This window comes from Mustela lutreola, chromosome 2 (genome assembly GCF_030435805.1).
Source record: "Mustela lutreola isolate mMusLut2 chromosome 2, mMusLut2.pri, whole genome shotgun sequence".
Lineage (NCBI taxonomy): Eukaryota > Metazoa > Chordata > Mammalia > Carnivora > Mustelidae > Mustela > Mustela lutreola.
Window position 1 is genome coordinate 53,153,662 of NC_081291.1, and position 26,091 is coordinate 53,179,752.

Consider the following 26,091-nt stretch of genomic DNA (forward strand, 5'->3'; position numbering starts at 1 on the left):
CTCTTTTTTCTAAAGCTCTTCTTGCCCACAAAGATCAGCTCTTTCCTCCTCCATACCTGCTTTCCTCTGCCATATATGGCTATAGACATAGATTGTGTTGTGCGTTCTGATATCTGGATCCTAGTATAAATCAATCCAGTTTTTGTGGGAATAGAGGATTTATGGCTTTTCTGCTTAATTGAAACCATCCGTGTGACTCTGCTTCCTTTATGGAGTTCCTGTATCAAACCAGCAACAGAAACAGACTGCAGTTCAGTCCTGGGTCAGAGGCAAACATCGGTCTTTTGATCAGAGTTCCTGCAAAAGAAGTCCTCGCTTATAGTCTTAGAGCTGCATGGAGCCCTTGCCAAACCTAAACAAGCAGGGCTGCCTGGGTTCAGTGGCAGGTGAAGAAAAGGAAAGCAGGAGTTGGAGTCTGTTGTGGAGATTGTGCCCCTGCTATGTGCTTGGGAGGCTGCAGTGAACAGACAGACACACCCATTGCCTTTACAGGGTGGCAGAGAAGACAGACACTGGACAAGTCACAGTGAAACAGGATGTGAGGTTCCCAGCTGAGAAAGTGCAATGTTAAAGGAAGCTCAGAGAGGCTGGGTGACTCGCCCAGGGTTTCACAGCTAGTTTAGCCAACCTGGCATTTAAACAGAGATCCTCTGACCTTTTTCCTTAGTGCCACGATGCCCGTAACGTTAATTGCCCAGAACATTTTAGAAATCATTCAAAGTCAGACAATCCTGACTCTTCCCTTGGTATCCCAGGATATATTCCTTCATTCATGCCTCTATAGATATAAAATGTGGCTCTTTCTAGGTGTGAGTTCTAGGGTGGGTGGCAAGAGTCAGTCACAACACTAAACCCTGGGTTCCCTGTGTGGAGAGCTCACTGATACCAAGAGATTTCACTCTTTCCTTTCTGTTACAAGCTGGAAAAGCAGGCAGGCAAGTAGGGAAGAAAACTCAAGTGGGGCATTTGGCTCTGCAGGTTGAAGCAGGGAGCTTGAGTGAGGGACAGGGATTCAGATGCGCAAGGTTTGGACACCCAAGTTGCCCCGTCAGTGCTGAGTTCTCTATTGGCGAGCTCCACAATGCCAGTTCTGAACACCCAGGGCTCTCTGCGTCCTTGGTTGCTAGGGGAAACCAAGCGTTTTCCTGGTGAATGCATCTTACTCCCTTTCATCCCAGACACAGAGCTCTGTGTGTATCTGTGCACTTAATGTTACCTTGTAAATAGTGCAGTAGGGGGCAGATCTCAACTTCTAGGCTTATTACCTTACATTATTGCCCTCACACATCACTGGCTTCACCCAACACAAGGCACTGGTAATAATGGCACACACTGAGCATCTACTATGTGTCTGATGTCGTGCCGAGCACTTTATATTGTCAGCTCATCTGGCCTCTAAATAGCCTCATGAGGTCAGGACTGTTGTTGTCCCTGTTTTAATGATGAGGAGCCCAGAATCACACAGTCAGAAAGTGGAGGAACTAGGATTCACAGCCAGATCTGGCTCCCAGCCCCTCTTCTTTACCACATTGTTTAGGGGACATTAGAGCTACAAAGGTCTCTCCTTCAGAGGAGGAATGTGGGCCTGGAAGAGGGAGGGAGACTGGCTCAGGGTCTCACCTCCTATAATGACAGAGCTGGCTCTAGAACCCAGGTCTTGTGGCCTTTATGGGCACCACCACTGGCTTTGAACAGACCGCTCTCTTTCTGAGACTTCCCACATCAAATCTAGACTCCAGGCCAGAGTTCTATCCACGGGCTCTTTGTGCACTAGTCCCCATCCATGCTGGACAACTCATCCTTCTCCGGACACTCCTCGTGGCTCCTCATCACCATGACTTCGCTGCCATCATACCTCCCACTTCCCCTGTCCACTCAAGCCCTAAGTTCCCACTGAATTGTACACTTCAAACAAGTGAGTTTTATTCTAGGGATTTTTTTTTATTGTGATAAAATATACATAGCAAAGTGAGGGAATCTTATGGTTTGTAGATTATATCTCAGTGCCACTGTCTAAAGAAAGAAAGAAAGAAAGAAAAGGAGTGAGGGGAATGCTTGTTCTGGGTTCCCCCTTCTGTGGTGACTCTTCCAGGAAGCCTTCCCTGTTAGTTATTTAGGGCTATAGCGACTGGACTTGAGATGCACCCTGGGGTGTATGATCTGTATATAATGGAATGTGAGAAAGACAAAAAAGAGTGTCACTGCTGTCAGATGACAGTGTCGCCCCATGGGGAACTGGAGGGTCATTCAGATCTAGTGTTTTCTGTTCCCCTCTCTAGGACAGGGACAATGAAGGGCCTCAGCAATCTGCTCCTCAGCTTTGACTGTTCCTGCTGATGCCAACTGGTTCTTCTTTTTGCTCCATGGCTCCTTTCATTCATTCAACAAACATTTATTGAGCATCTACTGTCTACCAGGCCCTCCTCTAGGCGCTTGGGACACTCAGCAGAACAAAGCAGGCAAAGATGTCTACCCAGGCGAGCCTCTGTGCTGCTTCCAGGATCCTGCTGGCTCGTTTATGACCTCTGTGTGTCGTGTTTCTGTGACCTGATGGCTTTGGATGTTTGTCCCTGATTTCTGCCAACTGCGGCTGTTCTGTATGTTTCACATTCTGCATTTCAAGAGTCAGATTTATACTTGGGGTTAGCCTGTTTCTGGTTGTGCAGAAACTTTGCCCCAGGCCACCCCACAGATAACCCATGAATGGCTCTTCTGGGGGCTAAGATACAGGGATGCACAAGATGAAAGGTGCTACCTTCTTAGGAGAACAGGTGGGAAATACGTCAACAAGTGAATATAAAATGCAGTGATAAAGAGTGGTAAATGATAAACAGGGTGGGAAAATTAGGGGTGTCCATTCATGTGGGTAGGCAGAGTAGCATATGAATCAAGTGAGGAACTGAAGCATGAGGGAAAAGCCTTCTGGACAAAGGAAACAGCAAGACCCTGAGCTGGAGTTGGTCTGGAATGTTCTAGAAAGAGGAAGGAAACTTGCGTAACTAGAGCAGAGTGTGCAAGGGCAAGTGTAGGGGATCGAGTCAGAGTCATGGGGTCAGGCAGGCGAGGCCTCGATAGCCATTGTGAGGACCTGGCTTTTGTTCAGAGGACATTGGGAGCCTCCAATGACATGATCGAATGTGCAATAGAGAGCATCACCCTGGCTGCTGTGTGGGCGATACACTGTAGGGAGGGAAGAGTGGTGGCAGATGGCTCCAGGGAGGCTACTGCCATCTTTCAAGCAGAGGGCAGTGGTGGCCTAGTCCAGGGTATAATGTGGACACAATGAGGCGATGAGGCGTGATAAGCTCCCAGGCCTATTTTGAAGAACTGAGCATAATCAGTCTGGTTACCCGGTTATCTGGGCGGACGCAAAGGGTGCCTCCTGCCTGAGAGGCTTACTTTGGGTGCCACCAAGGAGTTTCCTGATCTGCAACAAGAGAATAATAACTGTGCCTCCCTCCTGAGGTCATTGTGAGCATGCAGGACCCTAGCAGGTCAGGGGGTGCCCAGTAAACGAGGGCCATTATTGTTAGGAACACGGGAAGTGGGGCAGCATACAAGGGACACCTCTGGGTTGGACTGCTACTGGTGGATTTTGGGCAGCCCTGGCTCTGCTCTGCCCAGAACCCTGGGGTTGGGACCTTTCCAGTTGGAAATGGAACACAGACCCCTTTACTGAAATCCAAACAAGAGCCTGGGGCTTGCCCTAACTTATTTCTGTCCTCACAGTCCCTTGGAGCAATGGAACTCACCGATCCCATTCTAGAGTCTCAGAGAGATGAAGGGATTCATCCAGGGGCCTATGGCAAGTGTCAGACTTCAGGCCTTGACCTGTGGCCAAGGGGCAGAGTGATATAGTGAGTAAAGGCCTGGACCTGGGTCCCACAGAAGTCTAAGTTTGAATCCTGGCTCTGCTCCATGTAATCCTGAGCATGTTGCTTCCCCTCTCTGTGCGTCAGTTTCCTTAACTATGCAATAGGACAATATCAGGTTCCTTGCTTCGTTGAGGTAAGCTGTAGGGAGGGGCTGGATGTCAAGTCTTGGACGGGACCCACACAGAGTAGGTACTCAACAGCCTATCACCCCCAGGCCTGTGTCTCTGTGGCTCCTGCCCAGCATCCTTGCTAGCGTTTTGAAGTAGATGCCTCATTGCCAGATGCTGTCATGGAAACCAAGAGGTGGGGGAGTAGGAGAAGCCTAGAAGAGGTCCATGGGGAGGGAACATCATTCCCTTGCTCACCCTCTGGCCCACCTCAGCCAGCTCATTATAGCAGAGATGGCTCAGAGAAAGAGAGTGGGGGTAGGAAGCCAGGCCATGATGGGGGAGACAAAGGCTAACTGGGCTCATCTGGAGACTTTGTTCCTGTAGGGAGTGTGGGACACAGGGCACCACCCGTGGGGCCAACTTGCAGCCACCTCCCAGGCCCCCAAAGGCTTGGACAGGCCGAAGCCCGGATGTGACTCATTCTGGAATCCCTTATCCACCTGTGTTCTTTCCACCCCCTTCAAGAGGCAGTACATTCATTGTCTTGCCCTTTGAAACAGCCTCCCTACTGCATCTCTATCAAGTCAAAGCTGACAACCCTTCCGGCTGTGTCTGTGAATTGATATCAAAAATGAGTTGCTCACTGTCTTGCAGCAAGAACAGCTCCATTTGGAGACCTAATCTCCCTATCCAGGTACTCTTCAATAATTAGATCCCTTTGACACCTTGTCTCAAGGAAAGGGTCCCCTTCCCTGCACGTGGACACTCTTAGGCCTCCTCTCCCCTATTTAGAATGCATATTTCAAGCCCTGCAGTTTTGGAGGAATTCAGAAGAAGGATCCCAGAGTTTGGAGTCACACAAAGCTTGGAATTCCCACTTGCACACTCCATGACAGGTCAGCGGCCCCTGGAAGTCCCAGTTTTCTTATCTGTCCAAGGGGCTTTGATAGGTGGATCTGCCTCACAGGACTCAATGATTTAACCCAGGCAAAGCAACTGCAAACTGCATTACTCTTATTTTCACTTCACACCTTTCTTTAAACTCAGGAGCAGGCAAGGAAGCAGGAAAAAAAAAAACCCAAAAAACACTTTGTTTATAATAGTAAGTCTTTTCTCTTCAAGATGGAAAGAATTTGCTGAACTCTTTTCTTGGAGGAGATGTTACCAGCTTTGGATCAGAGTACCAGACGTTTATTACACGCCTCCTATGTGCCAGGCTTTGTACTAGGCGCTGGAGAGACAAAGGGGACAAAGCATGACCCATGCTTTTGAACTCGCAGCATGGTGGGGAAGGCAGACCTATATCCACTCAGTCTCCATGTAATAAGATATGTGTCATGGTCTAGATGGACGCAAGGCTCACAGCTGCACAGATGTCGGCAGGGTTAGGTGGGAGTACTTAGCTCAGCCTAAGGGTGTGCCTGCCTAGTTTTCAAAGATGAGTAGGATGAAATTCAGCAAAATGAGGTAAAATGAGCTTACAGGCAGAAGTTATGGTCTCAGCAGAACAAAACAGCATTCCAGCTAAATAGCATGGTGTGTGCAGGAAACTGTAAAGAATTAGGTTTTGCCAGAGTATAAAATAAAGCTTACGGGCAGGGAGGTGGTTGGAGATGGACACACCTAGAGAGAGAAACAGGATGGTTAGGCATTGCTTCCCTTGATTTAACCTAGAATCTTCTCATCACAATGAGTGAAAGATTCAGGGTTGCCAGGTGGCCCAGTAGGTGGGTGGAGGGGTTTGCATGGCCCATTTATTCTCTAGAAACTTGCCCTTCGTAGAGTGGTCCTACGACCAGGAGCAACAACATAACTTGGGAGCTTGTTAGAAAGGTGGAGCTGCAGGCCCTACTCCAGACTTGCAGAATCAGAATCTGCATTTGAACACGATGACATGTACATGCCTTACAAAATGAGGTGATGCTGGGCCTGGAAGCATCTGGACTTCACCTGCTCAGCCTCCAGCTCTTGCTGCTCTTCATCCAGTGCAGGACCCTGAAATAGGCATGTGGCATTGGTCTTAGATGGGGACTAAGAGTGCATTGCCCCAGTTTGGGGACTACCCTCCAAGGGGACATGTCTGAATCTCTTTGACCACCTCCCTGGGGTCTCTTGCTTGTTCTCAAGCAGGATCAAGTGGGATATATTAATACAACTTTCTTACTTATTTGTTAAGTAGAAAGTTTTTCTTTGTTCCTTATTAAAGAGTGTCCAAAATAAAAGATATATGGACAGGAGATGTGGCAGGTGTTACTTACTTGGCTCCTTCTGTGAGTTGGTCTGTCTTCGGGGACAGGGTACCTAGACCTTGTGCATGTCACTTTTATAGCCCCTTTGTTCATCCATGTGTTCTTTTGAGAAAGGGACAAAGACTAAAAAGTCTGCCACATCTCCCAGGACCTTGAAAATCAGGCCAAGTGATTTGGACTTTTATCAGAGCACTAGGGAGATATCAGGGACTTCCAAGGAAGGGAGTGGCAGAATATAGCCGATTGAAAGGCCACTCTGCCAGCAGCGACGAATTGGCAAGAAGGGTCTGGAGACATCAGTGCAGAGACTGATGTCAGGGTCCAAATGAGAAAAGATCAGGCCTGAGTCTAGCCAGTGGCCCCATTTGGTGACACTGCACCAGTTTTCAGAGGCCCATACTTTGTCCTGTTAAGTGGGTAATGACACAAGAATTCTGAGTTCATAACCTATTTAGTCTGCTGGAGACAGAATTGGCTGCTAAGTTTGAAGAAGTCACTTAGAACTAGCTGAGAATAAAATTTGGAACCCTCTGTGTGTGATCTGTACCCAATGAGGTCATCTATTTAGAGCCAGACAGTTTAGGAACTGCTGGCTGGACTCTTGGCTTCCCGGGGGAACTCCTCTGGATTCTCACAGTGATCCCTGGGGTGAACATAGAAGGGCCTGCTGAGGACTGTGGATCCCTGGGCCCAGCTGAGAAGGGAGAAGAAGAGAGAGAAACAGAGCCTCAGAAGCCCTTCTGTTACCTTTACTGCATCTTGGTAGGAAGAAAGAACAGTGTTTCCCAAAGTTACTCTGCAGAACCCTGACTAGAAGAAGGATCCATGGCTGCTTAAGTCTAGGAATGCTGCATATCATATCCCCTTCTTAGGGATTCACAGTGCCCTTTAAAGCATGAGGACTTCAGGTCTGACAGAGCCTGGCTTTGACTCTCAGCTTCACTGTTTACTGTGATCTTGGCAGTGAACTTCACTTCTTGGGTTGATTCAGTCTTGTCTACAAAATGAGAATAATAGCAGTACTGATGATGTAAAGTTACCATGAACATTCATGAGATAATGCATAGCACCTGTCTTGCACATTAGGAAGCATTAAACAAAGGATAGCTGTTAAATTATTATATTTATAATGGTATTAAATTATTTATAAAAATTTATTTTAAATATATAAATTATTATTGTCTTATTATTTTACCTTTAAAGGCTCTGAGAAATCCTGCAGTAGAATCTGCTTGACTTTGCTTAACTTAAGGTTTCTGAAATTTACTTGATTTTGGAGTCACATTTTTTATATAACATAGAGGACTTTCTGAGGAAATTGTGCTCTGTGGGACTCTGGGATTTTTGTGCTTTGGGGACAGTCTGGGGAAGCCAATATCTCTGAACCAGAATCCTGTCTAAATATGGATCATTCTGGGTGTAGAGTTGTGTTTCATTCTCAGTCCCTTCTCCACTGCCTCTTCCCCCATGGTTGTGACTCAGAAAGAAAGGCATGGGCTAACCATGCCAGAGTTGTAGGGCTAGCAGAATGAGGTGAGACTTGCGAGTCTAGCCCAAGACTTAGAGAACTCCTCCTCATCCCTCAATCCCCCATTGCAATGTTAACGTCTCTCAGAAGGCTTCCCACCTTGCCTAGGCGGAATTAGTTAGCCATTTCCCTGTGAGATGACCTTTAGAGTGAATGTCATACTCAACATGTACCACATTTAACTATAGTTATCTGTTACATGACCAGCTCCTCCCAGCTAGACCATGAACTTCTTATCTTGATCCTCTCAGATGACACTTGATCAAGACCAGATTTCCTTCCTCACCTTCTCTGAATTAATTTTTTTTTAAGCAGGTGCTTTTAAGATTTTTATTTATTTATTTGACAGAGAGAAACAAAGCGAGAGAGGGAACACAAGCAGGGTGAGTGGAAGAGGAAGAAGTGGAGCAGAGAGCCTCATGTGGGGCTTGATCCCAGGACCCTGGGATCATGACCTGAGGTGAAGGAAGATGCTTAACACCTTAGCCACCCAGGCATTCCACCTTCTCTGAATTCCTAATGACTCAGCCAAAGAGAGGAGGTCTAAAGAGATGGCTCTCGGTCTCTTCTGAGGCCGGGAGGGGACCACTCCGTTCTGACAACTCTGCGGGTTCCCATTGCCTTGGGGGAAGGAACCAGTTCCCGCTGATGGCCAAATGCATGGTTCAAGGGCTGCCTGGGGTTCCTGAGAGCAGGAGATGAAAACTGGGATTACTGTGAGGAATCGAGAGCAAAGTTCAGTGAAAGAACAAGAGCCACCAGAATGATAAGGAAAGCCAGCTCCCAGGGCCCACTCCAGAGTCTGTATGCCATGAACTATCACTTGGTGGCTTATGTAGAACCAGTTGAGGGCTCCATGGATGCCTAACCGTGGGAGGACCACAGCTGTCTCCAGCACTCTGAGGCTGATGTGGGCCTGGTGCAGAGGGGCCTGGCTGATCCTGGACGCTCAGGAGCCAGAGCCGGAACCTAGGAGGCGGCTCCTGGCAGGTCTCCAGAGCCTGCAGAATCAGTGCAGGGCATGCCAGGGCCCCAGCAGTGGTGGGAAAAGTGGGGAAGCTGAGCTCAAAACCAGTGCAGAGACTGGAGGCGCTTTGGACCATAGAACACATTCCACCCACACCACCCAGGGCAGCACTCAGTAGTGAATCAGGCCTGATTCACATGGTCCCAACAGGGGTGTCTTGGTTTCATGGTTTATATGGATCTCTCTCAGGTTCTGGAGATCAGGATGCTGAGCCAGGCTGGAAGTGGCTGGTGTGGTTGAAACACTAAGGCCCGGTCACAGCTCAGTGTTCTACGCTGGGGAGGACTCCATGGAGAAACAGCAACAAGGACATAATGGTAAATCAGTTGTTACTGTTACTGCTGTTACTGAGCACTTAATTTGTGCCCTTCCACAGTCAACCTTATTGAACCCTCACTACAACCCTTTGAGGTGGCTATTTTATCCCCATTTTGCAGACAAGGAAGCTTAGGATCAGCAGGATTATACAAATCCCCTCAGGTCGTATAATTGTGAGCAGTAGAGCTGGGTTTCAAATTAAGTTTTTCTGGCTCCCAAAGCCTGGCTCCTATCCTTCGGCTCTACTATCTGTCGGGAAAGATTCCCATTTCTTTGGGATGGACATGTATGGACTAGACCAGTGATTCTGAATCCCTCAGACCCAATGCTCCCCCCACTTAAAAAAAAAAAAAAGATTTTTATTTATTTGACAGATAGAGCGAGAGCACAAGTAGGCAGAGCAGCAAGCAGAGGGAGAGGGAGAAACTGGCTCCCGGCTCAGCAGGGAGCCCAATGCAGGGCTCAATCGCAGGACCCTGGGATCACGACCTGAGCTGAAGGCAGTTGCTCAACCAACTGAGCCACCCAGGTGCCCCCCAATGCTCCCTTTTATTACCAAAAGTTTGTGATACCCTCTTTACCATCCTGAAATGCAGTTCAAACATAGATCAAACAACCTATCTACAAACACTAAGAATAATGTAGTAACTGCAAGAATGTAATTACCAGAATGTAATTCATAGAATGTAATGTAACTGAGTAACTGAGTAACTTTGAAACAGCACTTCCCTCAGTCTTTTCTGGTGAACTCCTACTCATCCTTCAAAACCCAATTCCAATATAACCTCATTTGTGAATTATCCCTAGTTCCTCCAGGATGAGGGAGTAGCCCCTCTGAGCTCTATGCTCCCATCATTAACTCTCATCATGACACTTAGCACCCTGGGTTGTGATTCCTGCTGTGTGTCTGTCTCCCCTACTTCATGATAAGCTCCTTGAGGGCGAAGACCTTTCTACTAATGTAATTAGTAGAAACTAATCTTATGGTAAAGGAGAAATGAAAGGAAATTTATTTATAATGTAATAATAATACAGGTTTCACTATGTAAACACTTGGGCATGCCAACACTTGAAGATTTTCTGAAGCAGACAGAAGCCTGCAGCCACATCTAGAATCAGGGAAATGCAGAGCTACAAATACAGGTGGATGTAGGTGTGTTGAATTGGCAGATCAAATGTCAACAACTGATTCAACCCATGGTCAAGCTCCTTCAATTTCAGAATGTATCACCTCCCTCAGTTCACATGATCAGAGCAATATTAGACAATTCAGAGCAGATCAAAATGTGTGTGTATGTACATGAGTTCTTGCATGTGTATGAGTTCTTACATGTGTATGTGCACGGAAGTAGGGGTTCTTGTGTGTGTATATACATGGAGGTAGGGGTTCTGGATTTAGATGATTATATCATGTGCTTCTGTCTACATGTAGTCCAGGGAACCTTTGAAAGGTAGGCAGGATAAAGGATAGTGCTTGTTGCATGGGTCATCACGGCCACTGCCCACAAAATGCCAGCTGTGCCCTCCAAATTACTGTGATAACTCAGAACACTCCCTCCACTTCCAGATGCTCCATAGGAGATACCCCCCCAAACACCACCACCACTGTCTATTGAAAGCATTTTTCCAGGCTAGCACGGTGGGGTGGTGGGCCCGAGGGTTAGAGAGGTACACAGGCGCTGTGATTCTCACCCCACCGTGCTAGAATATGCATTGCAGGCCTCTGGCTACAGTTCCAGGTGCCACCTACTGGTGAACCTGAAGGTGTCCAGTGTCTTAAGTTGGCTCAGGGACTGGGCAGGATAAGCCCATAGCCAAGTAAGTAAAGGGGAAAAGAAATGAATGAACATTGAGCGCTTACTTTCAGCTAGGCACAAGGTCATCCTGTTCATGAGGGGCGAAGCCAGGATTCAAACTGGACCAACTCCAAAGGGGATAATATCTCTTGTACTTTTTTAAAATTAGGGTTGTAATGTGGGAGATTAACGTGATGGGAGTATCAAGATAGTGTTACATAATCCAGAGTACAACCTGGAGTCAAGTACAACCCAGTCCCGCTACTCATCAGCTGAGTAACTTTGAAACAGCATTTCCCTCAGTCTTTTCTGGTGAACTCCTACTCATCCTTCAAAACCCAATTCCAATATAACCTCATTTGTGAATTATCTCTAGTTCCTCCAGGATGAGGGAGTAGTCCCTCTGAGCTCTATGCTCCCATCATTAACTCTCATCATGACACTTAGCACCCTGGGTTGTGATTCCTGCTGTGTGTCTGTCTCCCCTACTTCATGATGAGCTCCTTGAGGGCGGAGACCTTGTTTGAATTCCTTTTAACACCTCCACCCACTCCCCTCCACCCCCAGTGTCCAACACAGTGCCATCCAGGTGCATCACGGGCATGAAAAGTGCAGAATTTATGTTTGATTGAATCAATTCACTTTGCCTGCTAAGTTGCTCACAGAGCAGACCCTTCATGCTGGGTGACTAAGTAGAACAGGTCACAGTCACCTGGGATCTGTGAGCTGTTTATGGCTTCCCTTTAAACACAGCAGCTTCTCGGCTGGCACAGATAGAGACAGGAGTCAGCCTGTCCCTGCGGCAATTCAGCCTCCCTCTGAAGAGGTTTATCCAAAAGAGTTCCCTCTGTGGGGTTTCTTTCTGACACATCTGCTTCCTGCAGGCATCTCTGTTACCTCCGCCCCTCCATGCCCAACACCAGAGCTTCCAGCAGCCAGGAAGAGGTGGCTGAGTTACATTAGGACCCAGACCTCGGAGGGAGGAGGCGCTGTCCGCCTGCCTCTGTCCTTTTCCTTCAGCACACAGCCCTTTGCCTCATACATACTTCATCCTCTTTTCTCCCATGGGGTCAGGTTCATGTCCTCCCCAGACTGTGGCCTCTGGGTGCTGTTCTCCTTTCCTTCTGGGTCCAGCTTGTCCTCCTCCCTCCTGGGGGCCTATATATTTGGTCCATTCCCCAACCTAGTCTATGGGCACATCCCTCCTAAAGAGGGTGCCAAGGTCATAGACTTTGGGAACAGACCTGGTTTCAAATCCTAGGTCCCTTATTTCCCACCTAGGTGCCTGAAATGGATGGTATTGGTCAACTACCAATCTCCTTTACAGTTTCTGTGCAACCTCCCTCTAACTCACTGTGCTTTTGCTCCAAAGGTACACACTGGCACCCTCCCTAGCCCTCAGTTACTTTTTCTTTTTTAATAGCCTTATTAAGACATAGTTCACATACCATAAGGTTCATCCATTTAAAGTGCACATTTCAGGGTTTTCAGTATGTTTACAGAGACGTGCAACTTATCACCATGATCTAATTTTAAAGCATTCTTACCACCCTGCAAAAAAGCTCCTCCCCTTTACAGCTACTCCCCATTTCCTCCCTCATGCCGGCTCACCTTCCGGCCCCTGGCAACTGCTAATCCACTTTCGGTCTCTGTGGATTTGCCATAGAGAAGGACATGGGACATTTCCCATAAATGGAGCCATATAATATGTGGTCTTTTGTGGTATCTGGCTTCTTTCACTTTCACTTTTTCCCTGAGCATAATGTTTTCAAGGTTTTATTCATGTTGTGGCATATGTCAGAATTTCATTCCTTGTTGCTGAGTAGTATTCCATTGTGTGGATGCACCGCATTTTGTGGACGGACATTTGGGTTGTTTCCACATTTGGGCTATTATGAATAATGCTGCTGTGAACAAGTTTTGGGGTGAATTATGTTTTTATTTTTCTTGGGAATATTATGGGAATAATACTCTATGGGAATAATATACATACATAATATATGTAAATATATATTGTGCATCTATATATATACACTTAGGAGTGGAATTTGTGTCATATGTAACTGTGTTTAATTTTTTGAGGGATTTCCTATTTTTCAAAGAGACTGCACTACTTTACAATCTCATCAATATGTATGAAGATCCTAATTTCTCCACATCCTCAACAGCACCTATTTGTCTTTTTTATTTTAGCCTTGCTAGTGAGTGTTAGTGATATTTCATTGTGGTTTTGATCTGCATGTCTCCCCAATGGCTAATGATGTTGGGCATTTTTTCATGTCCTTATTGACCATTCATAGATCTTTGGGGAAAGATCTCCATTCAGAGTCTTTGCTCATGTGTTTAGTTGGGTTATTTGCCTTTTGTTGTTGTTGTTGTTGTTGATTTGTAGGAGTTCTTTATATTTTCTAGATTATTACTTCCTTATCAGATATATGAGGACTCATTTCCCTCATCTTTAACTTGCTATTCCCTAAGTTATGATACAAAGTATATAAGGTGCCTGTAAATACTAGGTAGCTGTTAGTTGGTATCATTAATGGAACATTCTTTAATTTTTTAAATATTTATTTATTTATAGTAATCTCCTCATGCAGCGTGGGGCTTGCACTCATGAGCCTGAGATCAAGAGTCCCATGCCCCTCCAACTGAGCCAGCCAGATATCCCAATAGAACATTGATTTCATTCACAAGGCCAGATAAGCCTTCTGATATCATCCAATCTGTCCCTCCCTTCTATCTACCCATTTCACAGATGAAGCAACTCAGGCCAGAGAAGGAAAGTTATTTCCTGCTCTTGGCTTCAGAAATGGTCCAAAGCAGATCTGCAGTGGAGTTCAGCTATGTGACATTGGGCAGGTCACCCCTCTCCATGTACTTCAGTGTTTTCTTCTATAAAGTAGAAGTGGCAGGTGGTGGGGTGCGGGTAGTTAGAGCTAGCCTGCACTGAGCAACTCCTCTGCGGCAAGCATGGTCTGAAATGCTTCCATGAACATCATCTTGTTCGGCCTTCCAACTTCACAAAGTCATAGGTGTTCTTATCTGCCCATTTCACAGATGTAGAAACTGATACTCAAAGAGATGAAGTCCCTTGCCTGAGGCCTCCTATCTGGGAAATGACAGCATCAGGATTTTCCAACCTCAAGGACTGTCCTCTCTTTGGCTGACACACCATGACCCCTGGGGTACTCCATCTCCTGGATCACTCCAGGAAAGCACTTTTTTTCCTTTTTCTCTTTTCTGTTTTTTATTGTGATTATATCAGAACTTTCTAATCACCACAGAGGAAACCTGAAGAAGAAGGAAAAGGTACTCCCACTCTGGTCATATCTGTTGCTTGTACTACCTCTTAGACTGGCAGGATTTTAAACACAATGTAGGCCCAGCCAAGTCCCACCATATTGAAGTGGTAGCCTGGGGAGGCTAGAAGTTCACCATTCCCGGGGCCAACCCTGGATTAGACTGTGCTGGTTTTGGGAAGCGAGATCCCTTAGGCCTTTCCTTCTAGAAGTGGGCAGCTCTGAGTGCTCACTGTCTGAGGGAGGGGGTTCTCTTGGGCAGAGGGGCTCCGATTCTAAAACAGTGGTTCTCAGCCCAGAGTGGTTTGGCCCCCACTGGGCATTTTTCTACAGGTATTTTTGTGGTGCTTTGGAGAGGGTTGGGAGAGTGAATGCTACTGGCATCTAGTAGGTAGACGGATGCTACTGAACATCCTGCAGATGCCCAGGACAGCCCCCCAGACAAAGCATTCTCCTGCCCCAAAGTGTCAGTAGTGCAGAGAAATTCTGTTCTGGGCAGATACAGCTGCAAGATTGGTCCTGCTCTTCCCCGGTGCCGGGACATGTGTCTATGTACATGGAGGTGACTCTACTCTACAGGAAGATCTTCTTCAGTTGGTGCCTGGGCATTCTTTTCCTCTCCTGCCCCCTTCCTGTGTTCTAGGCTGGACATCACAGATAAGCTTGTGTTGAAGCCAGGCAGTGGGAAATCACAGATAAGCTTGTGATGAAGCCAGGCAGTGGGAAATCTTGCTTTGTTGTTTAAAAGCACACAGGGCCCTGCCCGCCAGACAGGTCCCTGCCACTCAGAGAGGCAGATGATGCAATGGTTTGCTCGTTTCTTGAAACCTGGCTCCTCTTGAGCACAGGCACTGTGTCTCATTCACTGGTCTATTTCCAGTGCCTAGTGCGGTAAATGAACATAGCTGGTTTTCAGGAAGAACTTGCTGAATGAAAGCAGTTAGTCTGAGAAGATGCCTCCGATTGGTTTAAGAGCTGCCCCAGTCTTGGTGATGGCCAGCCTCCCACCCCCCAACTTTCACCTCTAAACCCTATGGTAATATAATGAAAGCAACTAGTTATATAAAATGTATTATATCTGACAGGCACAATTCTAAGACCTTTAACATATGTGAGTTCTGTTAATCCTCACACAGCCTATGGGATGGATATTATTGTTGTCCCTATTTAATGGATGAAGGAACTGAGACCAGAGAAGTTAAGGAATTTGTAGTCACACAGCTCAGAAGTAACAGAGACAGAAATTGAACACAGGCGGTCTAGCTCCATGCTCTTTATCATGGAATGTTTTCTCCCTTTCTTAAAAACTACCAGGGAAATATAGCCTGCCCTCCCTCCCTGCCTCACGTGTCTCAGGCCAACTTTCTCCCAGATAGACACAACAAGTTCCCGGAGCTCCAGGCTTTTCTAACATGTTGGGCATTATTAATGGGAGTGGAGGAAGCACTTTCTTAATGTACCCAGATAATGTTTTTCAAACACGAAGGAGAGAATCAGACTAATTATGGTAGGATAAATGGGCATGGGGTTTATCCCTGGGGTTTCTGGCTTTGCTTTTCCACTGGATTTAGTTTTTCTTAAAACGAATAATGCTCCTAAGAAAAAAGTGCTAATAGCTGCACCCTTGGATAGCAGGCCCCAAATGCACACCCTCTGATGAAAACCTGGGGGGCTAGGAGAAAACTCAAGTGCCTCTGGGTACTAGCACTATAAATTCAGACTCAGAAGGTCTGGGATGAGGCTTAGGAATGGATATTTCTAACACAGTTCCCTGGAAATTCTAAAGTACAGTATAGCAGTGAGGCTCAGGAACCCGACTTTTCAGTCATTGAGGAATAGATCAACTCCCACTCATCAGTGATGATGAAAGCATCATTCAAGCCCTGTCTCAAAATCGCCTCCTCTGGGAAGCCTCCCCAGATTCATAGTAACTAATTGCTCCTTCCCTGACCTCCTGCAGCATTTGGTACACTCATTACACTTGACATCACAGAATAGTTACTTATTTATTTGGCCCTTTTGAGAAAGTTCTTATCAGCCTCTGTATATCTAACACTGATTCCAGTCCTAAATATGAAGTTCGTGCTGAATGAATGTTTATTGAACAAATAGATGACTAAGTGGACAGGCCACTTTGGCCTCTGTCCAGAGCATCTCATGATCTAGCCTATAGATTGAAAAGAACTGAGTTCTCACTTAGTGCATTTCTAGCGTCTTGAGTTTGGGCTACTCATGTGCTCCAAGTGAATCTTAGTTTACTCATCTGGAAAATGGGAATAATATTAATGTGTTGCTCTTTGGGGAGCTTAGATGATACAGGCAACAGTGTGATGATGGTTTATAAACCTAAGGAGCCATGCTGGTGTGGGGTGAAAGAGAAGGAAGAGGATATGGTGCCTGTTCTGGAATGTGGGCATTCTGAGAGATGCTGGTTAGGGCAAGTTGTGGGCTCAGAGCCTGGCTTCCCCTGGGCTCCCAACACTCAGAGAGGGCAGGTAGGTGTTCCAGATATGAGTGTGTGTAGCTTCCAGGGACTGACATCACTGGATCATTTGGTGTTGTATGGAAGCCATGACCTCCAACCACCATCCCAGTTTTCCTGCTCTTTCGGCAACCCTTGCGGGACTCCGAAGCAGGACCCCTCCGGAGCAAGACTGGCCTTTACGTTAATTATTTTTTAGCTTTGCAGCTCTAAGGTCAGATTTAACGTTCCAATGGGCAGGCCCTTTCTTCTTCCAAGGAACTTGCCCTTGGGAATCCTATACCCTTGGGGTGTGTATGGCCTGAACTTCAGATTTGTTAACTAGCTGTCAGGAAGCTTCCCAGGTTGGCCCTGTGCAGTGATGGATGTTACTTGTCTGAGAACAAGGGACAGCGGCTCTGTCCTGGTGGCAATGCTCTTGGTGATTATAACTGTGGCTTTTACTACCGCACCTCCATTTGCTGTTAGCAGGCTGAATCCTGGAACCATGACATAGGTGTTATTATTACTACCAATTTGCAGATGAGAAAACCAAGGCTCCAGGATTTGAGCAAACTTACCCAAGGGCAAACTCCTTGACTCTTGAGAAAGCTAGAATCCAGCTCAGAGCTGGCTGATGGCCTTCACTGCCTCTGAGAGAACAAAGGGAAAGAAGAGTCTGACTTTTATGCCTGGTTTATCTCCCTGTCTTGGTGGATCAGGATCTGGGGCCTCTCTGATCCTCCACCCCCAGGGTCAGGAAAGCGTCCTCACCAGTTATGGGAGATAAAGTAGCACAGACTGGGAGAACCTGGTTCTAGCTTCAATCTACACCATAAGTGTGCAGGTTAATATGCCCACGTATGAAGGTGCCTGGCTCCAGAACAGATAGGCACAGATACAAAGAACAGAAGAGTCTGGAAATAGATATTTGAGAATTTAGTATGTATTAAGTGTGGCATTGCAGACCACTGGAGAAGAGATGGATCACTCAATAAATGGTATTGGAACAATTGGAGAGCTACCTGGAAAATATTAGGGTAGACCTCAACCACTCATTTCACCAGAATTAGTTCTGTGTTGATCAAAAACTTAAAAAACTTAAAAAAAAAAGATAAAATACAATTACTTGAAGAAGATGAGAGATTTTTAAAACAACCTCAGAGTGAGTGGAAAAAATGCACCAAAAATGTTTGATAAATTCTAACACCTAAAAAATATAAATATCTTCATTACAATACTATAAGCAAAGTCAAAAGACAAATAACTCACGTGGAAAGAAATAGCTATTAACACATCTCACACATGAGCTAATTTTCTTAATATATCAAGAGTCCCTACAACCAATAAGAAAAAGATCAACCCCATAGGAAAAAAAAGCAGTCAAAGAAAAGGGGATACAAATGGCAATTATGTAAAACAATGTACAACTTTCCTTATTATGGGAAGTATGAATAAAGTACAACCATATCACTTTAACTTAACAGACTGGCAAGGATTTAGAAGTTGGACAAGACATCTTGTTATCAAGGTTGTGCAGAGAGAGCCTGAGAAATTGTGAGTAGTGCACAAATGGTCCAGCCTATGGAAAGCACTTTGGATCCTACAGAATTTTAAATGCACAAATCCTTTGACCCAGTGATTCTACTTCTTGAAGTCCATCCTACAGACAGACTTGCACATGTGTGAATCAGTGATTGTCTGAGGAGAGTCTGAAGTGAGAAAAACTTGGAATAACCATAAATATCCACCTCTAGGGTACTGGTTAAATAAGTGATCATGCAGCCATATATGTCTTACCATGCAATTGTGAAGAAGGATGACTCAATTCATAGAAACTGACACAGAATGTTGAAGGCCATTTGTTTAAAAGAAAGAAAGAAAGGAAGGGAGGAGCAAAGAGTTTATGTCAACACATGGACTTCCGTGCACATAGTCTGGGTGGGAAGGAGACAGAGGATGCTAGAAACGGAGGTGCTTCTGGGAATAAGATCTCATTATAAGATCTCAGCTGGAAGATAGGGCTTGGTTTCCATACTCTATTTTTTCTTCTTCTTCTTCTTCTTCTTCTCCTTCTTCTTCTCCTTCTTCTCCTCCTCCTCCTCCTCCTCCTCCTCCTCCTCCTCCTCCTCCTCCTCCTCCTTCTTCTTCTTCTTCTTCTTCTCCTTCTGCTTCTTCTTCTGCTTCTTCTACTTCTTCTTTTTGATGGAAATATAATTAACATACAGCATTGTAGCAGTTACAGATGTACAGTATAATGATTCAACAATTCTATACATTTCTCAGTGTTTATCAAGATAAGTGTGCTCTTAATCCCTGTCACCTGTTTCACCCACCTCCCTCTGGTAACCAGCAGTTTGTTCTCTCTATTTGGTTTTTTGTTTGCCTCTTTTTGTTTGTTTGTTTGTTTCTTAATTTCCACATATGAGTGAAATCATACGGTATTTGTCTTTCTCTGAGTTATTTCACTTAGCATTATACTCTCTAGTTCTGATCCATGTTATTGCAAGTGACAGGATTTCATTCTTTTTTATGGCTGAATAATAGTCCTCTATGTGTGTGTGTGTGTGAGAGAGAGAGAGAGAGAGAGAGAGAGAGAGAGAGAGAGAGATCTTCTTTATCCATTTATCTGTCAGAGGACACTTGGGCTCCTTCCCTGTGTTGGCTATTGTAAACAATGCTGCAATTAATAGGGGCATGTATATCCCTTCAGATTAGTGGTTTTGTTTTCTTTGAGTAATTACCCAGTAGTGGAATTACCAGATCATAAGGTATTTCTATTTTCAATTTTTTGAGGAGCCTCTGTGCTGTCTTCCAGAGTGGCTACACCAGTTTGCATTCCCACCAACAGTGCATGAGGGTTCCTTTTTCACCATATCATTGCCAACACTTGTCTTGTGTTTTATATTTTAGCCATTCTGACAGGTGTAAAGTGATCTCTCACTGTGGTTTTGGTTTACATTTCCTTGCTGATGAGTGGTATTGAGCATTTTTTCAGGTGTCTCTTGGCCATCTGTATGTCTTCTTTGGAGAAATGTCTGTTCATGTCTTCTACATGTTTTAACTAGATTATTTATTTTTTTGGTATTGAGTTGAGTTGTATAAGTTTTTTTCTATATTTTGGACATTAACCCCTTTTTGGAAATACCATTTGTAAATATCTTCTCCCATCCAGTAGGTTGCTCTTTTGTTTTGATGATGGCTTCCTTCACCATATAGAAACTTTTTATTTTGGCATAGTCTCAATAGTTTAATTTTGTACTCTATTTTCTTTAGTATCTTTTTTCCTAACCCTATACACAAATGTGTTTATCATAAATCTAAATAAATAAATAAAAGAATAGAACGATGTAAAAATGCCTGGCTCATAAGAGGTACCTAATATAACAGTTTTCTTCACCCTCATTGAACTTTAGTTTCCCCTTCTACTAAACTGGAATACTAAATTCTGGCACTGCCATCCTCTATGGGCCATTGTGAGGATCAAATGCAAGAGTTAAAAGAGGCCATGCTTCGAAAGGGGCCTAAAGGTCTAGTAATGTAGAGTTTCAGTAGTAGTACTGATGATAGCACCATTATTTCAAGTCATTATGGTCCCCCCAGATGTGGCACCACATAGGACCCAGCCTATTTATCCTAGTGACTTAAATTCTCTCTCTCTGGGCCTCTCTCTGTTTTTGTTTTGTTTTGTTTTGTTTTGTTTGTTTGTTTTTTTATCTGTTAAAAAGGTCCATCCAGAGCTCCCATTGGGTGATTTCTGACCCTGGGGGCTGCAAGGCATCCTGCCTGTTCTGGTAAGAGCTGTTCTATCTCCTCCACTCCTCAGTGGACTAGAGACCACCCCGGATTCTGCAGTTAGCTTTCCATTCACCCTTAGGATTATACATTTCCAGATCTGTCTTCTTCCCAGACCTCAGGGTGGAGAAATAGAGGGAACCCAAAGGCTTGGAAGAAACCAACCTCAGGGTCATTACACTGAGCCTTGCTTGCCACAAAGATTAAGGTAGCAACAGAATGACCTTAGTAAATCACAGATTTTTCATATCCTGTGACATAAACACAGGGGGCTCCTAAGAAACTAGATTAGCCCATTTGGAAAGTCACCTGGAAGTATATACTTAAAGTGGTTTTTGGTGGCAGCATGCAAATGCCAGGTCTCCATAGCTCCCCTCCCACCAAGTTCACTTGTTTCCCCACAGACAATCCCTATTGTCTGTGCCTCAGCTGCTGGTATAGGCAGTCCTCATGGCCCCACTTGACCTATTTCTCTGCTTGGAAGTCAGGTTCATGACTTTGTCATCTGCACATTCCCAGCCCTTCAGTCAGGCTGCACTCCATGCATGTTGACTTTATAAGTGAGTAAAGGGATGCCCAGGGAAGAATGGTATGTTATCCAAAGTCACTCAGTAGCAAGTGGCAGAGCCAGGACCAGAACACATCTGTAAGGCCAGAGGAGAATAGGGTGCTTGGTGTTTCCTTCCTCTGGGAAGGAAAAGAAAAGTACCTGTGGGAAAGAATCTCTCCTGAGCCCCCTTTTCCACCTAGGCTAAGCAGGGCATCAGTGGCAGCTCTCAGGAGTTCACTTGAGTAGAGGTACTGACATCTTGTGATCCACAAAAGTTTCTGTGAATGTTATGCCAGAAGGAAGACTTTGCCAGGGTTTGGGAAGAAGGGAAAAGTGTGGCAGGGACATTGGTCTACTCTTGGCTGGTTTTGGGTCCATGGGCAAGCCATACTGTATCCCTGAATTGATTTCCACAGCCATAACACACCCACCAACCCCCAAATGACCAAAGGGCCCAGAGGAAGGGCTCGAGAAGCACTGGAAGCATTGTTGAGAGATGCAGATGTCTTGTCATCTTGTTCCAGGCAGTCCCGTCCCCTCTTCTCTTCCTCCTCTTCCAAGTGTGAACTCATGGCCTGGACATGACCTAGGATTTTTCCCTTCAGTTAAAGGGCATTTACAAACTTCCTCAAAACAACTGTTGTCTATAAAACTGAAATACCTGTGTCAATGACCAACTGTAGGGTGAGAATAGCAAGCAGCTCTTTACAGTGAAAAAAAGAAAAGAGAGAAAAGAAAAAAGAAATGAGAGAAAAACCCATTTTTGCTAAGAAATTATGACATCATCAGAGAAGCCTTCTTTTTGACCTCGTTCTTAATTTCTCTAATAAGCCTGGTACGGTGTTAATCATCTCTAATATGCCTGGCATGGTGCTAAGAACTGTGGCAGAATGTAAAGTGAACAAAATTTGGCTTCATATCACATAGAGTAATGCTCATCTGATAGAGCACGTGCTTCCCTACTTTTCCTGGCCTCTTGCAGCCAATCAGGGCCAGTAACTAGTTCAAACTAGTTGAATCCAAAGCACTTCCTTAGTACTCTCTTCTGCTGTGGTGTTAATATTTCAGATGATAAAGCCTCTTCATCCTGGTTCCCTGAGTGACTGTATGGAATAGCATCCCCTGCTGACTTGCACTGGCCACATAGCATGAGTGAGAAATTAACCTTGGTTGATTATACCTTGAGATTTGGGTGTTAGTTTGTTTCTGTAGCATAACTGCTCCTGAGCTGACTAATTCAGTCCCTATATTACCCCGATCATAAAAGCTGCCATTTATTGAATGCCTTTTATATGCCCAAGCACTTGACTTGCTTGATCCCATTTAATACTCACGGCAGGCCGGTGAGAGAGCTCCTACTGTTTCCATATCCCCAATGAGGAAGCAGAAGCTCAGGAGTCTTGCCCAGCCAGGGTCATGCAACTATGAAGCTGCAGAGTCAGGGTTCTACCTCAGGTCTATCTGATTTTGAGGCTAGTGTTTTCTTTCTAAACTAGTTTCAAGTTCAAGGGAGCTTAGACAAGAAAATACATTGTGTAAGGTGAAGGTTGGAGACTAGGGAGGCAGGACAAAGGGGAAGTAAGTCCATAGTGCAGGATGAGAAGGAACATCCAGGCCCCAGATCCCAAATTAGAATGCTAATATTATTGAGAGACCAAAATACAACTTTAAATACTATTTTGGTAGTGACCATCCCTTGATGTTGCATGTAAAGAGGACATTAATGTCGACATATAGCTGCTATATACTCCCACCAATAAGAAGAATCCCTAATGTGAGCTGTTGGCTGTTTCACAAATATGTTAACCCAGAAACAAGATTAAGTCATAAGACATTAGAACAGAAAGGAACCTCCTCTTACCCTTGGTATCAAGAAGGGTGAAGCCCAGGGGCTCCTGGGTGGCTCAGTGGATTAAGCCGCTGCCTTCAACTCAGGTCATGATCTCAGGGTCCTGGGATTTAGCCCTGCATTGGGCTCTCTGCTCAGCAGGAAGCCTGCTTCCCACTCTCTGCCTGCCTCTCTGCCTACTTGTGATCTGTCTCTCTGCCAAATAAATAAATAAAATCTTAAAAAAAAAAAAAAAGAAGAAGAAGAAGAAGGGTGAAGCCCAGAGAAGGAAAGTCCCCTGTTTCACACAGTGTGTTCTTGGTAGCTGTCCTCGTTGTGCCTCAGACACTTTGCTTGAGTGTTTGCTAAAGCACACAGAAGAAAATGCATGGGTGCTCTCTGCCTTTCCTCTCCTGTAAGGTCCTAAATGTTTCCTGAAGGCAGGAGTAGCATTGCACTTATCCATTTGTCTCTTCCCTTTCATGCATACATTGTCCAAAAACTAAGTATTTGCAATAGGAGTGATCTCTTCTGACCTTCACAGAAACCCTTTGAGTGAGCAGGGCAGATTTTTGTCTCCATTGTGCAGATGCCAGAAAAGTCTCAGTGAGGTGGAGTGTTTTGTCCAAGGTCACACAGCATATGTGTAACTGCAACCTGATTCTTTGCTCTCAGATGAACTTGCTATCCTTTTGGATCCAGAGGACACCCTTGGGCTTATGTTGTAGACCAGCCCTGTGATTAAGGTCTTGGCTCTGCATTCATAATCTAGCCAGTCAGTCCTTCTGTGACTCACTTTCTAAGTTAGGAGGATAATAGTAACTATCTATCTCAAGAAGAATTAAGTAAATAAACACATACAAACCTCTTAGAAGAGTGCTTGGGACATAGTGTTCTGTGGGTATTAGCCAGGACTCTAACAAGATGCTTGGCATCAGTGGGTGGATATTTTGGTGGTTCTCAAAAAGACCTCAGTGGTCCATGACATGTAATCATTTGTTGTTTTTCTGAGACAGATGTTGACTACTCACATGGAATGATACGGTGATGATCATCTTCCAACACTCACACATTCTTTTTTTGTGAAAAATGACCACTATGTGAGTGAGAATAGTATAAATCCTGGTAACTGGGGGAGAGACAGGCAGGAAGCATGTGCCTCTAGAACAGCTATGTGTAGGCAGAGAGCAGGAGCCTTTCTGGAGCAATCAGGAGGTCTCTGATCTACCCTATAGATGTTGGTAGAAGGGTGTCATCCAGATGCCATTTTGCCAGAGGCTCTGGAACACAGGGCCTGCCTTGCAAGTCCCAAGAGGTAATGTAAGCGCCCAGAGGACACAAAACGAAGTATCAGTCTCCAGCTGTGGCTCCAGAAACCCCCCAGACATGGAGTGAGCATGACCAGATGAGACTGGAAGAGTCCCTTCCCTGTCCTCACTCAAGGCCCAACACTTACCACCCCAGTAGCTGGAAGAGACCTAGCCATCCCACGCTGTCCCAAGACCTAGCTGCCCCGGGCTGCTCATCCCAGGCCTCCTGAGGACAGGGCGGTGGGCCTGCTACATGGCAGGAAGCACTGGTTCTGCAATTTGTTGGGTTGATACTAGGTTATCCAAGCACAAATGCAAAGAGATAATGTGGCATAAATTAGAGCATTGGGGTAAAATTGGCTGTGTCCCAGGTATGGTGTTGATGAGGTGTTTGTAGGAAGGACCGTGTCCTCCCTAGAGGTGACAGAGAATGATACATTGTTCAGGGTGGGACAGTGCCCTCAGAGATTTTGGGGCCTGGAGGCAAACAGACCCAAGTCCAGATCCCAACTTGGTGCTGTATCATACTCTGCATTTGGATGAGTGATCCCTTCTCCCCAGGGCTCAGGGAACCTGATGTGGGGCTCGATCCCAGGACCCTGGGATCATGACCTGAGCTGAAATGACTGAGCCACCCAGGTGCCCCTTGTCCCAGTGTTCTGCAGATGTCAACTTTGGGTACACTGATGTGCTCGCTATTATTTACTTAATCACTTTCTAAGTCAGCTCACATTTTAGGTTAAGCCTCATCCTTAGCAATCATAGCCGTGAAATGATGCACTTGATATGCTTTTTTTTCCCTCTAACATGCCTTAAAATATATGCATAAGCACCAAAACAATATTCTTTGTGTGAGACCAAAGAAAGAAGAAAAAGAAAAAAGAATCAGTGTGCTCAGCAACATTGATATGCACACCACACTTGGGGACGCCCGCATGTCCGAATTTAATCCCCGAGCTGTCCTGTCAAGAGGAGAGCTCTTTTTGGGATGAAGAAACGGATTTCCCACTCAACAGCCTGCATTCAGTTAGTACCTTTGAGAGGTCAGTTTGACACTCCTTCCAGTCATTTTCTTTTTAAGAGGAATCTTTCAGATCCTCAATCTTCTTCTTGCCAGGAACCAAAAAGAGCAAAACATTGTGGGGAGTGCTCCTCGGAACACGCAGCTTTCTGCAAGGTTGTTTTCCTTTTGAGAAGATTCATATTCATCTCAATCCCTTGTAAATCAAACCCAAACCTCCAACGTGAGGAGAAAACATAAACAAGTTTGAATGGGGCTGACTGAATGGTGCCAACAGTGAACCTTCCAAGCCAATCTTTCCAAGCTGTCCAAGCCAGCCAGACCATATTTAGGCATATCTGCCCTGTGATTCCTTTACAGCCTTCCCTCCTCCCCAGCTCACCTTCGCATTCCTGGGTTGACTAGAAATCCCACCTCCAGGGAGCACGTGGGGTGACCTCAGGGGCCCAGGCATAGCTCAGGAATCTACACGCATTCTTCAGAGCCAAGCAGCTCTCACGACGTCTGGGCTTCAGTGATGGGGCATCCGGAGACCCCAGTCCTGGGGTGTTGCCCCTTGCCTTCATAGTGCTGTCCCACTTGTGAATGGCTCAGCTCAGATGTGCTGCAGAATTCTCCAGTGCTCCAGTGCTGCAAGAGACAGAAGCCACCTCAACCAAAGAAGTCCTCATAAGGATACAGAGGCATTCCCAAGGAAATCAGCACAGGACAGCAGAGGAGCCTCAGGAAGGGCCCACAGTGTCCCACAGCTCTCCTTCCCCTCCCCTGCAAGCCCTCTCTGTCCCAGTTACTTCCTGTGTGTCTCATTCATGCCCCGGTCTGAGCAGATCATCCGTCCCTGCCTCCAGCATTCTTGGGGCAGAAAGAGGCCATCCACAGTTGTAGAATTTTATGCCACCCAGAGAGAGACTGGAATGTTCTCTC

At 45.6% G+C, this 26,091-nt stretch overlaps 1 protein-coding gene across 2 annotated transcripts in view; it reads left to right on the top strand.

Annotated features, from left to right (window-relative positions):
- Nucleotides 1-26,091, top strand: part of HRH1 (histamine receptor H1) — a 73,611-nt gene that overhangs the window by 11,278 nt on the left and 36,242 nt on the right. Inside the window, exon 2 of one of the 2 annotated variants that reach the window (XM_059161742.1) lies at nucleotides 8,979-9,106. The exons of the other annotated variant lie outside the window; for it this stretch is intronic. Within the exon in view, the coding sequence (XP_059017725.1) occupies nucleotides 9,079-9,106 (28 nt within the window). The 5' untranslated portion in view covers nucleotides 8,979-9,078. The remainder of the gene's footprint in view (nucleotides 1-8,978; nucleotides 9,107-26,091) is intronic. 2 annotated transcript variants of the gene reach the window in all.